Genomic DNA, 15,781 nt, shown 5'->3' with positions numbered 1-15,781 from the left:
CTAGAGCTCCCCTTCTGTCAGAGGGCAAGTCTCTGTCCTTGTGAGAGTTCAAAAACCCAAATAATTACCAGAGGGCTGAGAACGCTGCTTTTTCTTGGATACCTGATAGCCTCGTTCAACCAAAAAGGCTGAAATCAAAATCATGTTCTGGCAACTTCCCTGGTGGTACGGTGGATAGGAACCTGCCTGCCAATGTAAAGCACACAGGTTGGATCCCTGGCCTCGGAGCAACTAAGCCCATGTGCCACAACTACTGAACTACTGAGCCTGTGCTCTAGAGCCTGGGAGCAGCAACTACTGAAGCCCACATGCTTAGAGCCCATGCCCAGCAACGAGAGAAGCCACCGCAATACTATAACGAAGAGGAGCCCCTGCTCACCGCAACTAGTGAAAAGTCTGCACAGCAACAAAGACCCAGCATAGCCAAAAAAATAAAAGAAATAAAAATCATATTCTGGTCTCAAGTGTCCTTTGTCTTACTGGTAATCTGTAAGATTACCTCCCTCATTTAGTCAAGGGTCCCTTAATCTTTTGCCAGGATTTCTCCAAATATGATGGGCGAAGTTTTAAATCCTCGAGGAAGTACTGTCTGGCAGTACTGTTTTTTAACTCTTAGTATCAGATCTTCCCACTTGAAAGCAAACAACTCCCAGGATTTAAAACAAGGACGTGCAAGAAAAGGCCTCTGTCACCTCTCACACAGCAGACCCACGCTTTGTGGACCAATCAGTGACACAGTGCAAGGCCTAGGGACTGCCCCATGAGCCTCTTTTACAATCCGATTGCTCTTAAATCCTGTAGAAACCGACTTCAGGTGATGCCCTAACTTATATAGGCCTAGCTCTCTGCTTTTGCTGATCTCTCGTTCACCCAGGCCTCTGGACTCCTCTTTGTAATCTCTCCTGGAATAGCTGCAGGCTGTTCTTTTTGGGGTACAGCCTGCAATTTGCAAGGCTGCTCTGGTGGTACTTTAATGCTCATTTGCCCAGGTGCAAAGGTAACCTGGTATTTAGTAAATCTCTCAGAAGGGGAATAGCATATATACAAAGTTATGCTTTTTCCCCATCTGACAGTCTAGCTCCTGGAAAAAAAGGCATTTTCAAGATTTCTTTGGACACCTCAGCTCAATCCCCAGTAGCCAATTCCCAACATTTAGACAATCAGACACAGACATACACAGACAAGCAAGACTAAAACAAAACCAGGGCCCCAGGCCTGTAACCAGGTACAGAGGACCTCAACAGTTGTAACCTTCCATACTGTCTGCCAAAGTCCAGCCAAGTGGGCCTCTGGTCCATGATCCAGTTCAGGTTTGCAAAGACAATCTAGGCATAGTTGTGTTTCTTTAACGAAGTTACTTACCCAAAAGAAATCTTCCAAACCCAAAAGCCCAAAACCCCCAAAATATGTTACTGAAAATCAGGTCCGGCTGCTCACCACTCAGAAGCCAATACTTGAGAGGCAAGTCTGGTGGAAAGGAAAGTTTTTTTTTTATTCTAGAGGCCAGCAGTGGGAGAGAACAGTGGACTCAAGTCCGAAAGCCGACTCCTCACTGACAATCAGTGGGCAAGAACTTTTATAGTTGGAGGGAGGGGGCTGCATGCAGAACAGCGCCATCAGTTCTGACAGTCATCTTGAAACTGGTCATGCAGTGGTCTGATCAGCGTCATCTTGATTGTTTTAAGTACAGTTAATCTTCAGTTCCAGGGTTTGTTCCCATTTCTTTGGGGCCAGTTCTCATGGCTAGTCTGGTCATCATGTATTTAACTTCTTCTACCTGGTAGGGGGGTTTCAGTGGCTACAAAACAGCTCAAAGGATGTGGTTTAGAATATTATCTATAGCCCTTTAGGAGGAACTAAAGGTCCTTGGCTTCATTTAATGACTGAAGTAGTGTAATTTGGTCTTGTTTTCCTTTGCTTCAACACTTTTTCATTTCCCTGAATTTATTCTTTGACTAAAGTTTTTCTCCACACAAAAGGCAGGCAGAGGATCCGAGGGTGGGGTTGGGGTGGTGGCGGGCGGTGGGGGAGAGAGGTCCACAGGGTCCTTTGCTCGTCCCCAGGTCCTCAGCGCCTGCAAGGGGCCAATGAGCCACAGGTGAAAGGTTCATCTTACCTCTTGGCTGGCTCACCACATCTGTCACCAAACTAGATTTGTCTTGCCAGACACACTGCAAGCCAAACGCTGAGACACCGAGGTCTGCAGCATAAAGAGGGTTTATTTGCAAGGCAGTCAAACCAGAAGACAGAAGAACAAATCTCAAACCAGCTTCTCAGGCAAGTGGCTCCAGGTACTCACAGGATAATGAATAACGGAGCATGGCAGTTGGAGGCGTGGGGAGCATGGAGGGCTTGGGGAAATGTGCGGTGACTGGTGGGTAATTTTCGCTCTGAGCTGGTGTAACTAAGTTACAGGCTTCTGTACATTAAAAAGATCACCAAGCAATGGACACCTGTGGATGCCCAGCTGGAGGGTGGGTGGCCCTATCCAATCTCTACCAGCTGCTCAAACTAGATGCAGCTGACTCCTAGTTTCTAGACAACCACTTGGGCAATGGTTTATGGTTTATGCTCATGCTGCCTGGAGGGCATGTGAGTCTTAAAACAACCTTGACAAATGAAGTCGGGTGAAATGGACTTAATCCTCAGTTTCAAAACCTTCGAAAGTCACTCCAAAGAAAAAAATAATATTTAACAGTCATGTACAGTTGTATACACTTCATTCTAACTTTTACCCCTCACTACTCTCTCAAAATGCTGTTGTTTCTCAAAATAAAGGTGTTTCACTGAGTCCCAGATCACATGGATCAATTTCTGTGAGTGTGTGAGGCAGGTGTCTACCATTTCCCCCCCAGCTTGTTAGTAAGAGAGAACTTATGGTACAACCACAGTAGAGTGAAGTGTTTGTGTAAATCCTCCCACAGATGGCAGTGATTAAACTGGGACCAAACATATAGAACCACTTTTTAAAGGCACTAGGAAGTTTACCAAAGCAAACATAAAATTGGAAAAGGAGTAACTCTTTGAAAACTGCAACCGAAAGGGATCCTTGAAATTCAGTAAACCCCAGATAGGATACACAAAAACCCTCTCCTAGGCACACATCATAGTCAAACTACTGAAAGCTATAGACACCTTGCAAGAAACCAGAGAAAAAGGCCACATTACATACAGGGAACATAATACAGAGCTTCCCTGGTGGTTCAGATGGTAACGTATCTGCCTACAATGCAGGAGACAGGGGTTCAATGCTTGGGTTGGGAAGATCCCCTGGAGAAGGGAATGGCAACCCACTCCAGTATTCTCGCCTGGAGAACTCCATGGACCGAGGATCCTGACAGGTTATAGTCCATGGAGTCACAAAGAATCGGACATGACTGAGCGACTAACACACAATACAGAGACTGACTTCTCATGAGAAGCCAGGAGATTTTAGAATGGCATTTTTAAAGTGGAGTAAGAGAGAACTCAACCCCAAAACAATTCATTAGAAATGAAGGTAGATTGAAGACATTTTCAGGTAATCACAATTGGAGATAACTCATCACGTGCACATTATATAAGAAATGCTCTTTAAAGGAAGTTTTTCAGGTTGAACAGATATAGAATACAGTGCCAAACAGCAACCCACCTTTATAGGAAGAACTGAAGCACCCCAGAAATGGTAAATATGTACAAATATAAAAGATACACAGGCATATATATACATACTTGTGTGTATGTATTTTTTTCCTCTCAATTTCTTTCCAAAGATATATGATTAAAGTAAACGTAACTGTTTTGTATTTAGGGGTTTATAATGTAAATTTCAAGACATTTCAGGCCTACCACACAAAGCACATTTGGTTCAACCAGACTCTGGGCCAAATTAGTCTCAAGAACAACTCAGTAAATTAATAAAGTGATAAAAATTAAAAGCATTTGCTCTTTGCCCCTCTACCTTGGGTTAACTGAAGAGACCTACAGAAGCCATCTTTTTTGCTCCTCTGGACTCCATATGTAATCACATTGAAGTCATTCTACTTTGTGGAGTTGCCGTATCCCAACCCATTGAATCTACCAATTTTCCTGATCTTTCCACACCTTCATGTTTTTCCCACATTATCAGCTTATTCTTTATCTGTCACTGTACTCATTCCTTTGACCCTCTTTCCCTCCATGACACTCACTCATGAGGCAAGTACCCTATTTCTCCCTACTCTGCTGTACTTAAACCATTGAACATGGCTGGAAAAAAACAACTATGCTAACAGGTCCTTCTTAAAATTTATGACTACAAATTTCAGAACGAGCTCTCAGCCCTCACAATTAATACTATCAGTTTGTTTCAACAATAGTCTCTCCCACTTATCTCAAAGAGAGGATACTATTTCAAACCTTCTTTCTCTTCAAACTTCTGCTCTCCCTGCTCCCACTCCTCAGTCTCAGCTCATGGCTTCGATTTTTAAAATATTTTTATAAAAAGTATGAAATGGTTCATGAGTTTGTGTGTCATCTTTGCACAGGCTATGCATACATGCTGCTAAAGCAAACACATGGCTTCACTTTTATTTCACTGAGAAAACAGAAAGAGTGGAAAGTAACACCAACAACAAATCTATGAATTTACCCAATTCATCATTTAGGGAGAGGCAGGCTATGTGGATCTCAGAATTAGTTTCTGGTATGAAGACAGTGATTGTAAAGTTTTTAAAAAGTATGCACAGATAGTGTTAGCCCTGGGACTGGATGAGCCTACTCAAGGAGAGAGTGAAAGGAGGTAGGGAAGGGCTGAGGCCTAGGTTCTGACATATTTCAACATTAGATGGGAGAGAAGCAGCTAGCATAAGGGACTGAGGAGTGGCTGTGAAGAGGCAAACGGAAAAAAATGTATTTCAAATATACAAACAATGGTAGAATGATGTGTGCAAAGTATGAGGGAGAATCAGATGAACTAAAGATATCTCAGATGCTAAGGGGGTCGGTGTTGCAAGGAGGGTGTGGTCAGCTGTGTTAAATTTGGAGTAAATGCAGGCAATACAGTAATGGATAATGCATGTTACTAAACTTTTAAAAATTAAACTATACATACGTTAAAATAAGTATCTTACAATTAATGCAAATATTTATTTTTACCATTCATTTCATCATAGGGTACAATGATTATAATTATGGAAAAATGAAGAATTTCAGGAATTAGAGTATGGTCCTCATTATTAGCTTTATACAAGATAAAGTCAGGGAGGCAAATGCTTCTTGGACACTTACTCCATGTGCCCTGTGTTAGTTATTTTTATGTGTTCTCATCCAATCTCATTAACAACTATGTGACTTAGGTTAATGAGTTTTATTTTTCATGCTGCCTCCCATGGATTAACCTGATAATGTGTCCTTAAAGCTTTGTACTGATAAAAGTTCTGAGACTATATCTGGACTCAGCTACAAAGATCAATCATCAAGGTTGGCCATGACCAAAGGAGAGGGGAAATGACAGATGTATCTCTGAGGTTATTTATCTTCTAAAGCTCAGAAATAATTTTCCCAAGATTATACTGCTGCTGCTGCTGCTGCTAAGTCGCTCCAGTCATGTCCAACTCTGTGCGACCCCATAGACGGCAGCCCACCAGGCTCCCCCATCCCTGGGATTCTCCAGGCAAGAACACTGGAGTGGGTTGCCATTTCCTCCTCCAATGCATGAAAGTGAAAAGTGAAAGTGAAGTCACTCAGTCGCATCTGACTCTTAGCGACCCCATGAACTGCAGCCTACGGGGCTCCTCCATCCATGGGATTTTCCAGGCAAGAGTACTGGAGTGGGTTGCCATTGCCTTCTCTGATTATACTGCTAATAGGTGGCAAAAACAAGATTTGAAACCAGTGGTAAAGCCAAAATTTGAAAGGCTGTGTACTTTTACATTTTGGAATTTTAACAGACCTGAATGGATAGGACACCTTTGCAAGTGAATATTGGAAATTAACTTCTAAGTATCTTTGAAAATTTTAAAAATAAATTTCATAGGAAATTTCTCTGTAAGATGAGGCAAAAAACAAGGGAGGAAGAATTAAAAAATGAAAACCATAAAACATAGAGAAAATTGTATTACTGATCTCCAAATCTCATAATTTAACTTACTGTTTCTTTTATCTTCAGGCATGCCAAAAATATATGAGACCTAGAAATACTATTGATATACAATAGATTATTATACAAGTATTTAAATGAAAATGTAGACTACATCTATTGACAATGAAGGACATTCAAAACACACTGTTAGGTGGAAAAAAATACAAAACAGTATGTATACTTGGTATTATATTTTAAAAATATAGGTGTGTATACACACACTAATTTTTTTCTGCATAGGGCAATACATGAAAGAATATACTCTAAAATAATAACTATTAATAAGTTCACATGTGATAGGAAAATTTGGAGTGATCTTAATTTTGCTTATTTTCTAACTTCTCTCCATGTTCATGTAGCTTTAAAGTAACTTTTAAGAACAAAGGAAAACATTTTAAAACATAAATGTTATTGATGGCTAATGGTAGCAAGGAAGGGGCAAAAAGAAATTTTGTTTTCATGTAAATGCTGAAAGAACAGATAATTATTTAAATATGAGTACAGATATATATTATCAAAATATAAATAATTTTAAATATATCAAATAATCCAGAAACCATGAAATCTTAAATACTGAACAAAACAATAACTTACAGAGTCTGTGGCCGTCCCCAGGCCATCATAATACATCACTCCTAGCTGGTAAGTTGCCTGATGATCCTTTTCCTTGATTTCTTCAAACTGTTCTAATGCTTCTTCATACCATCCCTGTAAGCTCCCAGAAAATACTGAATTATTTTCTTTATTATCTTAAAGTAATCACAGATACTTAGTTCCCACCTAAACCTAGCTAGCAGCACCAAATAACAAAAGACAGAAACAAACTTATGGAATTTACAAGTGAGCCATTGACAACAATCAACACACTATAAAAATCAGTAAAATAAACCTGAACATAGCAACTGAAGGAAGTAACGAGGAGGAATCTGGGAGGGACTTTCTTTGACTTTCACTTATTCTTGGCTACTGCTGAACTACTCTCTAAGGATAGCCTAGCTCGCTGCTCATCCCAGCCTGCCATATCACTCATCACTCCCAGAATCTGAGAAACTTCAGAGTTGGGGCCAAAGTCTCTGAGAAAAGATAAGCATCAGGACATCCATTATTATTAAATACCCACTCTGATATGGCTCTTCCAGTTTTGCCATTTTCTAGCTAAAGACGACACAGAAAAGCAAATATGTGATTCTCCAAAATTATCTTCCTCTCATATGTCCTATAGAAACCTCCATGTCACGAGTCATTCATTTAAGGTTCCTTAGCATTATAGTATATCCCATAAGTATATCCTTTAGCATAAGAAATATGCTAAAGCGTAAGGAACAAACATGGAGCTTATTATCTTAATCCACCATGGAAAATGCCTTACATTAAAGACTAAATCATTTGTAATAGTGGAAAGAGAGTCTCTGAGCTGAAAGGTCAGTACTAGGATGAGCAGGCCTGACAAAAACAACTTTTGGAAAACACAGAAACAACTTAATTTCTCTTTTCCTAAACTGTAATTAATCAGCAAATTGATACAATTAATAAAAACTGCACCAAAACGCTAACAATAAGTAAATGACTTGTAAAGATTCATTCTCTTTTCTGGCTAATGTTAGGTCAAGATATGAAGGCTGGAAAACTCAGAATACTCTATACAGAGAAAGAGAAGAGAGGTCCTTATAGTTTTCATGATTTTAAATGCTATATACATGCTGGAAAAATCTCAGATATATATTTACTTTTAACTCTGACTTTTGAGATCTAGACTATTGCATGTAGTTTCCACTTTGAAATCTTATACTTGGATGACTAAGGGGAATCTTAAACATAAAATGTGCAAAAACTGAACTCTTGTTGGTTTCCTCAAAACTCACCCACTTATCCATTTTTCAGTCCATGCCACCATTACTTCTGTCTCCAAAATAAATCCAGGACCCAGTTCCACTGTTACCACTCTGGTCAAGACCACCATCCTCTCCTGCCCCAACTAGTGTAATTTCTCCCTAAACTGGTCTTGGTTTTATGCTTCCCTTTCAGTCCATTCATCACAGTCTCAAAACACTTCCAACAGCTTCTCACTACTTTTGAAACAAGGTTCAAGTAAAGCCCTTCAGTCACTCAGTCTTGTCCGACTCTTTGCGACCCCATGGACTGCAGCATGCCAGGCTTCCGTGTCCATCACCCACTCCCTGCTCAAACTCATGTCCACTGAGTCGGTGATGCTATCCAACCACTTCATCCTCTGTCATCCCCTTCTCCTCTCGCCTTCTATCTTTCCCAGCATCAGGGTCTTTTCAAATGAGTCAGTTCTTCGCATCAGGTGGCCAAAGTATTGGAGTTTCAGCTTCAACATCAGTCCTTCCAATGAACACCCAGGACTGATCTCCCTTAGGATGGACTGGTTGGATCTCCTTGCAGTCCAAGGGACCCCCAAGAGTCTTCTCCAACACTACCGTTCAAAAGCATCAATTCTTCGGCGCTCAGCTTTCTTCACTGTCCAACTCTCACATCCATACATGACTACTGGAAAAACCACAGCTTTGACAAGATGGACATTTGTTGGTAAAGTAATGCCTCTGTTTTTTAATATGCTGTCTAGGTTGGTCATAACTTTTCTTCCAAGGAGCAAGCGTCTTTTAATTTCATGCCTGCAGTCACCATCTGCAGTGATTTTGGAGCCCAATAAAGTCTGCCACTGTTTCCATTGTTTCCCCATCTATTTGCTATGAAGTGATGGGACTGGATGCCATGATCTTAGTTTTCTGAATGTTGAGATTTAAGCCAACTTTTTCACTCTCCTCTTCTACTTTCATTTTGAGGCTCTTTAGTTCTTCTTCACTTTCTGCCATAAGGGTGGTGTCATCTACATATCTGAGGTTATTGATATTTCTCCCGGCAATCCTGATTCCAGCTTGTGATTAATCCAGTACAGCATTTCTTATGATGTACTCTGCATATAAGTTAAATAAACAGGGTGACAATATACAGCCTTGATGTACTCCTTTCCAGATTTGGAACCAATCTGTTGTTCCATGTCCAGTTATAACTGTTGCTTCCTGACCTGCATATAGGTTTCTCAAGAGGCAGGTCAGGTGGTCTGGTATTCCCATCTCTTTCAGAATTTTGCACAGTTTGTTGTGATCCACACAGTCAAAGGCTTTGTTGTAGTCAATAAAGCAGAAGTAGATGTTTTTCTGGAACTCTGTTGCTTTTTCGATGATCCAACGCATGTTGGCAATTTGATCTCTGGTTCCTCTGACTTTTCTAAATCCAGCTTCAACATCTGGAAGTTCACGGTTCATGTACTGTTGAAGCCTGGCTTGGAGAATTTTGAGCATTACTTTGCTAGCGTGTGAGATGAGTGCAATTGTGCGGTAGTTTGAGCATTCTTTGGCATTGCCTTTCTTTGGGATTGGAATGAAAACTGATCTTTTCCAGTCCTGTGGCCACTGCTGAGTGTTCCAAATTTGCTGGTATATTGAGTGCAGCACTTTCACAGCATCATCTTTTAGGATTTGAAATAGCGTAACTGGAATTCCATCACCTCCACTAGCTTTGTTTGTAGTGACGCTTCCTAAGGCCCACTTGACTTTGCATTCTATTCAGACTGGTCTCTTAATTCGTAGAGCTCTCGCCAAAGTCTTCTTCATCTCAGAAATGTTGCATTTGTTTTTCCTTCTACCTGGAATGTACTTCCTCGTAGATATCTGCATTGCCTGTTTCCTTAAGTTTCAGTTTCAACAACAGGTCTTTCTGTCCTACCCCTATATTATTCTCTATCAGAGTAGCCAGTTAATTGCTTTCATAGTACTTTTAACTTATTTGTAATCATATATTGACTTGTTATCTTCCTCTTGACTATAAAAGCTCCATGAAATGGGGACCATTCTAATTCCCTCACCACTGTACAGTTAGTACCTAGCATAATAGTAGCAAATACTTACAAAGCACTTATTAAGTGCCAGGCCCTATTAGTAAGTATTTTTACAGTTAATATATCCTCATAATAGCTCTATGGCACACATATTATTACCCCTCCTTTAGAGATGAGGAAACTGAGGCACTAAGAAGTTAAGCCTTTGTGCCCAAGGGTATAGTTAACAAGCAATAGAACCGCAATTGAACCTATGCTCAAAGCTGAAAGATCATTCTCTTAGATGTTATGCTACGTGATCTTCATAGTGACTGGTACGTGATGAATATTCAACAAATATTTGTTGCCAGAATGAAAGAAGGAGCCATAAAAAGATTAGTAAGTGGGATACAGGTGAAGGGTTGCCCAAGCATTCAAGAGATAGTGAGGGGTTGGGGACAGCTGGTCCCTTTTTGCATCTTCCCTTCAATGAACAATTGAAGCTATACTGCTGAAGCTGGAGTGATAGCTTGCACAGGTCTACCTAGACCTACTTTGCACATCTCAGCATAATGTGGATAAAGAGGGAAATTCTCTCTTTAATCCATACATAAACTTACTTAAAGCTACCTTTAAGTACTATTAATCGATAAGAATCAGGATTTTTAACTGTTAATAATATGAAAATATTTTACAAATGACACTGAATATTTTAGCAAACTATAAAAATTAAGACTTTTTATTATGTGCAAATGGATTTCATAACAAAATGATTCCCATAAATGACATTCATTAGAATGACTTTTATGGAGAAAGGTCGAATATCTCTAAAGCTGGGACCAACATATCATGCTCAAAGCCACAAACACAATCAGAACTTTCCTGGCTTAACAGTGTAAGGAACTCTATAGGAAACTTTGCTATGGAGATCTAACAATGGCTTTATATGAAATGAAAACAAATCCACAAAAACTGATACCTCTTCAAAATACAGTTGACCGCGTAGGAAATATGCCATAGTATCCCCTCTTCTTATCCTTTCCTTCAAGAGCTGCAAGGCCTTATCCACCAAATCAGCATGGCTGTAATGATCTGGTTTTTAAAAAAGTGAAGATTTCCATCTTTACCCACATAATGTGAATTTTTTTCTCTCAAATAAAGTATATAGAATTCATCTGACACTGTTTATACTGGTTTCCTTCCTAGTTCTCATTCTTAAAACTGACCTCCTTAGTTCAAAGAAAAAGCACCATCTTAGAAAAAAGAAAGCACTATCACAATACCAGACATTGTACCTTATATAATTAAGAAGTATATTGGTGGGCTGTCACACTAACCCTCTTTCCTACTAGGCAGGAGCTCCAGCAATGTACTCTGTGTGGAATTCTTTAGACAAAGCTGGCCTCTGTGTGGAATTCTTAATTTCAGTCTTGATCAGAACTACTCTAACTAAATGAGCTAACCATCCCCAATTTATTTTTTTTTAGGTCTACAGAAAAAGAAATGGTAGCTTTAAATGCCTATTTCAAATAAAGTATGGTACTGTCCTCTCTAACAGAAGTGACATCTGGCTTCTCTTTTCAAGAAGGGTGTTCTAAAGTCCTGAGAGTAAAATCAGGAGCAGGATCTCATGATGAAACTTCTTCACTGATGATCTGCTACCAGATAAGCTGGGTAGCTATTCCACAGATTCTTACAGAAAAGCTAGAAAGGACTGTAAACTTAATCACTTCCTTGCCAGCAATAAGACTCATATTTTCTGTCTCTTTTGCTCTGGCTTACATAATTAACATTTAGTGAAAATATTACAGGACTTGTACCAGACTTTTCCTTTCTCCACTGGAAGCCTTAACCGCTTCCTTGCAGCAATAAGACTCACATTTCCTGTCTCTTTTGCTCTGGTGTACATAATTAAGTGAAAATACTATCAGGACTTGTACCAGTCTTTTCCTTTCTCCATTGGAAGACTTTTGAGTTCTTAGCAGCGAAGTGGGATAGAGAAGTATAAGAGGGGTTCTTGGGCAACTTTTCACTGGTCAACTTCATCCTGTCTCCACAGTGGGTATTCTGTAAAAGAGAATAAAAAAAAATAATATGGTAGAAATATCTTCCTCCAGGAAAATGCACCAAGAGATTCCATTTCCACGTGACAGAAAGAACATCCTCCGCTCATCACTGAGGGATAGGGCACCAAACTACCAACTCTGGTATATGAGCATTCCTTCTTAGGACACTAGGACCTTTCACAGCTACAAGAAGCACAGCCTTTGTCCATGTCTGTTCCCACCGCATGGGGTCAATGATCAGAGCTATCTGCAAGTCCTCTCTGGCTGTGAAATCACATGCTCTAGCAAATCATGTCACCCACCACAGCTGCTGCCACTAGTAGGAATTGGTGATACTGCCCACAGACACAGTTCTTGTGCACTAGTACCTTCCCATTACCTCATAACTGAAGCCCATCAAACTAATCCATTTTAAACGAAAGCACCTGTCTATTTTACCTGGGAATATACTTTAACTGTGCTGTTCAGTTTTATCTTTCCGTCTGTACTGGGTTTCCATGTTATAAGGTGGATCACAGTTGAATGGAAAATCAGAGCCTTCATATAAAATGTTCATGTGGGATGAAGGAGTCCAGGTTGGCATAGGCTAATAAGGGTAGTGAGACTGCAAACTCAGTTGTTGCTATGCTTTTTTGTTTACTCCGTGGAATTCCACTGTTATAGCAGGCTCTCACCAATCAGGAACAAGCTTCCAGTAAAGCTTCCTGATTGGTGGTGAAGAGAACTCAACAGACCTTTAGCACGACTGGAAAGCCAAAATCATACAATTTTAAGATACTATTTTGGACAATAAATTGCTTCGTTTATGAGAAGGGAATGGCAACCCACCCCACTATGCTTGCCTGGAGAATTCCATGAAGAGGAGAGCCTGGCAAGCTACAGTCCATGGGGTCGCAGAGAGTCAGACATGACTGAGCGACTAACACACACACAATGAGAATGAAGTGCAGAAAGGGAGAAAAATCAGTGTATCAGGGGAAAACAATCACCAAAGTATCTGTGATTTTGGAAGAGGCATTTAATTTTTTTAAGAGTTAATTTTCTCATCTGTAGTTTGGATTATAAATAGTTTGAACTAGAGGATTTCAAAATATCTGTTCCTAGATATGTAAACTTCTTGGATTACATGATTCCAAAAACCTATGGTTGTACTAGTAAATACAGAAGTTTCCAAAGAACTTTCGGGTGAAGCAGTATTAGGTGAAGTATTTAGAAGAACTAAGACAATCCAAATACGATGATGTTCATAGCATGACTCCGTTATCTCTGAATTGCCAGCATCTTGACTCTTGTGCTTTGGGGCTATCTGTAAGTAAAAAAGGGTTACTTGAACACAAGTAAATTTGATAACCCAGATGGCTACTAGGTGACTAACCTGGACAAAAGGGGTGATTCACCTCCCAGGAGGGATGCAGTGAGATTTCATCACACTACTCAGAGCAGCATGCAATTTAAAATTTATGAATTGCTTATTTCTGTAATTTTCCATTTAATATTTTCAGACTATGATGGGCCTGAAACTACAGGAATTGAAAATGCAGGTAACAAGGGACTACTGTAATTTCCTCTTTCTGTTCCAGGATCCCACAGTCATCATGTCTCCTTAAGCCTCCTCTGGTCTATGACAGATTCTCAGGTTTTCCTTGTTTTTAACAACTTTGACAGTTTTGTACTGGCCAGATATCCTGTAGAATGTCTCCCAATCAGGGTTTACCTGATATTTTACTCATGGTTAGACTTGGGTTATGGACTTTTGGGAAGACGCAGAGGTGAAGTACCTTTTCGGCAGATCATATCAAGGGTGCCTGACTTATCACTGATGATAATAACAAACACCTGGCCAGGGCAGTGTTTCACAGGTTTCTCCACTGTGAAGCTACTTCCCCTCACTTCCCACACTCTACTTTTTGGAAGCAAGTCATTATGCAGAGCCCACACTCAGAGGAGGATGGGGTGGGGTAAGGATTAACCTCTACTTCCTGAAGTGAGGAATGTCTAAATGATGTGTTTGGAATGCTTTTGTAAAGAAGAGCTGTCTTTTTCCTTACTTCTTTCCTTCCTATCTATTCATCTTTATCATTTATCTATTGGATTGGCCAAAAAATCCATTCAGGTTTTTCCATAGGATGTTACAGAAAAACCTGAATGAACTTTCTGACCAACCAACCCAGTATCTATTCTTTGTGCCATAATATCCTGGAGCAGTAGTTGTTTAGAATAACTATATAATTTATCATCTTTTCCAAGAAGGTGGAGTAAGCAAGGCTGGAAGGGTTTATACAGTATAAACTAAGCACAAGAAGAATTTCTCTGTGGGAAATCCTTTTGCTTTTACAATCATGTGCTAGTCACTCAGTGGTGTCCGACTCTTTGCAACCCCGTGGATTCTTAACTCTCCAGGCTCCTCTGTCCATGTGATTTTCCAGGCAAGGACAGTGGAGTGGGCTGCCAGTTCCTTCTCCATTTATAATCATACTAGGATCATATATGGATTTCCTGACTGCCTATGCCAATGAAGGTCATAATTATATTGATTAGTTCAAGTCATTTTCAATCTGTGGATTTAAAAAAAAAACTTAAAAATCAAAGACCATTTATTGAAATTCCAACTCTGGCTATCATCTTCTGTCTTTGAAAGGTTTTCTTATTTGCAGTGATATATTATCTTCAGTGTATGAGCTATAGAAATATATCTGCCACACATTTTTATTAATAATTAATATCTAGTTACTTTTAAGGCTCACTGGAATCTGGTCAACATTAATATAAATAACAGGGCACCTAGCTGGCAATAAATAATTGAAACATCATATTCAGAAATGTCTGATGCATATTACTTGAATATGTTTGAGGGTTATAAAATTCTCAAGAGATCTAAATAATACATGTGAAACCAAGATTTTTAGTTTTACTTTATATTTCTTCATCTGCTTTAGAGCTAAAGTTTTCTATAGCATTATTGCTAAATGTATACAATGTAATCAAATATTATATAATAGTGAAAAATGGGGGTTAGAAGGTATTCCCAATTACTTCTTTCAATGCTATGCATTTAGGGAATGTTTTCTAGTCATCTTTTTGGCCAATAAAGGCAAACAGGAAATAGATGAAATTTAATTAGCCTGTCCACCAAATACCTTTATTTAATAATTTTCACCAATTGGCACATATTCATTCATTCATTCAAGAGAACTCCTTGAATAGAAGGCACTGGACTAAGCACTGTGGGAGACTCAGTTCTAGAAACAAGGCTACATTAAGTCATCATTAAATGAAACAGTGTTTTTCAATGGATTGTAGTAATCTTCCCTGAGGACTTCATTTTGCTTTAAAGCAGTCAACTTAGTAGCTTTGAACTGCCAAAGATGACCACAATTCTTTAAAATATAGGTATAAAAATGTGGGCTCTGGAGTCAAATTGCCTGAGTTCCAGCTCCACTCCTTACTAATGATATGATCTTAGATAAGTTATAAAAATCTCCCTAAGTCTCAGTTTCCTTTCCTATCCATATTAACCGTGGGGCATAGCAAGTGCCCAATTAATGTCAATGTACCACAACACAATAATATATTGGAATAGACATTAGTGGTCATTTAATATAATTTCTCATTTGTAAATCTTCATTTCACATCACTGCTATATGTGTAACATATATTGCAACCAGACTGAATTACACATTGTTCTCTCAACACTGCTGCTGCTGTTGCTGCTAAGTCGCTTCAGTCGTGTCCGACTCTGTGCGACCCTATAGACGGCAGCCCACCAGGCTCCGC

At 39.5% G+C, this 15,781-nt stretch overlaps 1 protein-coding gene across 22 annotated transcripts in view; it reads right to left on the bottom strand.

Annotated features, from left to right (window-relative positions):
- The window catches only part of LRP2BP (LRP2 binding protein), a 35,445-nt gene that overhangs the window by 15,755 nt on the left and 3,909 nt on the right, over positions 1-15,781 (bottom strand). For 13 of the 22 annotated variants that reach the window (XM_081521790.1, XM_081521799.1, XM_081521787.1 and 10 more), the window contains 3 exons: positions 11,882-12,008; positions 10,921-11,033; positions 6,695-6,808 (listed from right to left, as the gene is read on the bottom strand). In XM_081521790.1, coding sequence (XP_081377916.1) covers positions 6,695-6,808; positions 10,921-11,033; positions 11,882-11,987 — 333 coding nt within the window. In that variant the 5' untranslated portion in view covers positions 11,988-12,008. Of the gene's footprint in view, positions 1-6,694; positions 6,809-10,920; positions 11,034-11,820; positions 12,009-12,445; positions 12,634-15,781 lie in introns of those variants that run through there. The other 9 variants (XM_081521782.1, XM_081521794.1, XM_081521781.1 and 6 more) reach the window with 4 other exon arrangements.

This window comes from Giraffa tippelskirchi, chromosome 8, assembly GCF_054371585.1.
Source record: "Giraffa tippelskirchi isolate mGirTip1 chromosome 8, T2T-mGirTip1v1.2.pri, whole genome shotgun sequence".
NCBI lineage: Eukaryota > Metazoa > Chordata > Mammalia > Artiodactyla > Giraffidae > Giraffa > Giraffa tippelskirchi.
Note: the sequence above shows the minus strand (reverse complement) of the source record. Positions and strands in the feature narration are given on the sequence as shown.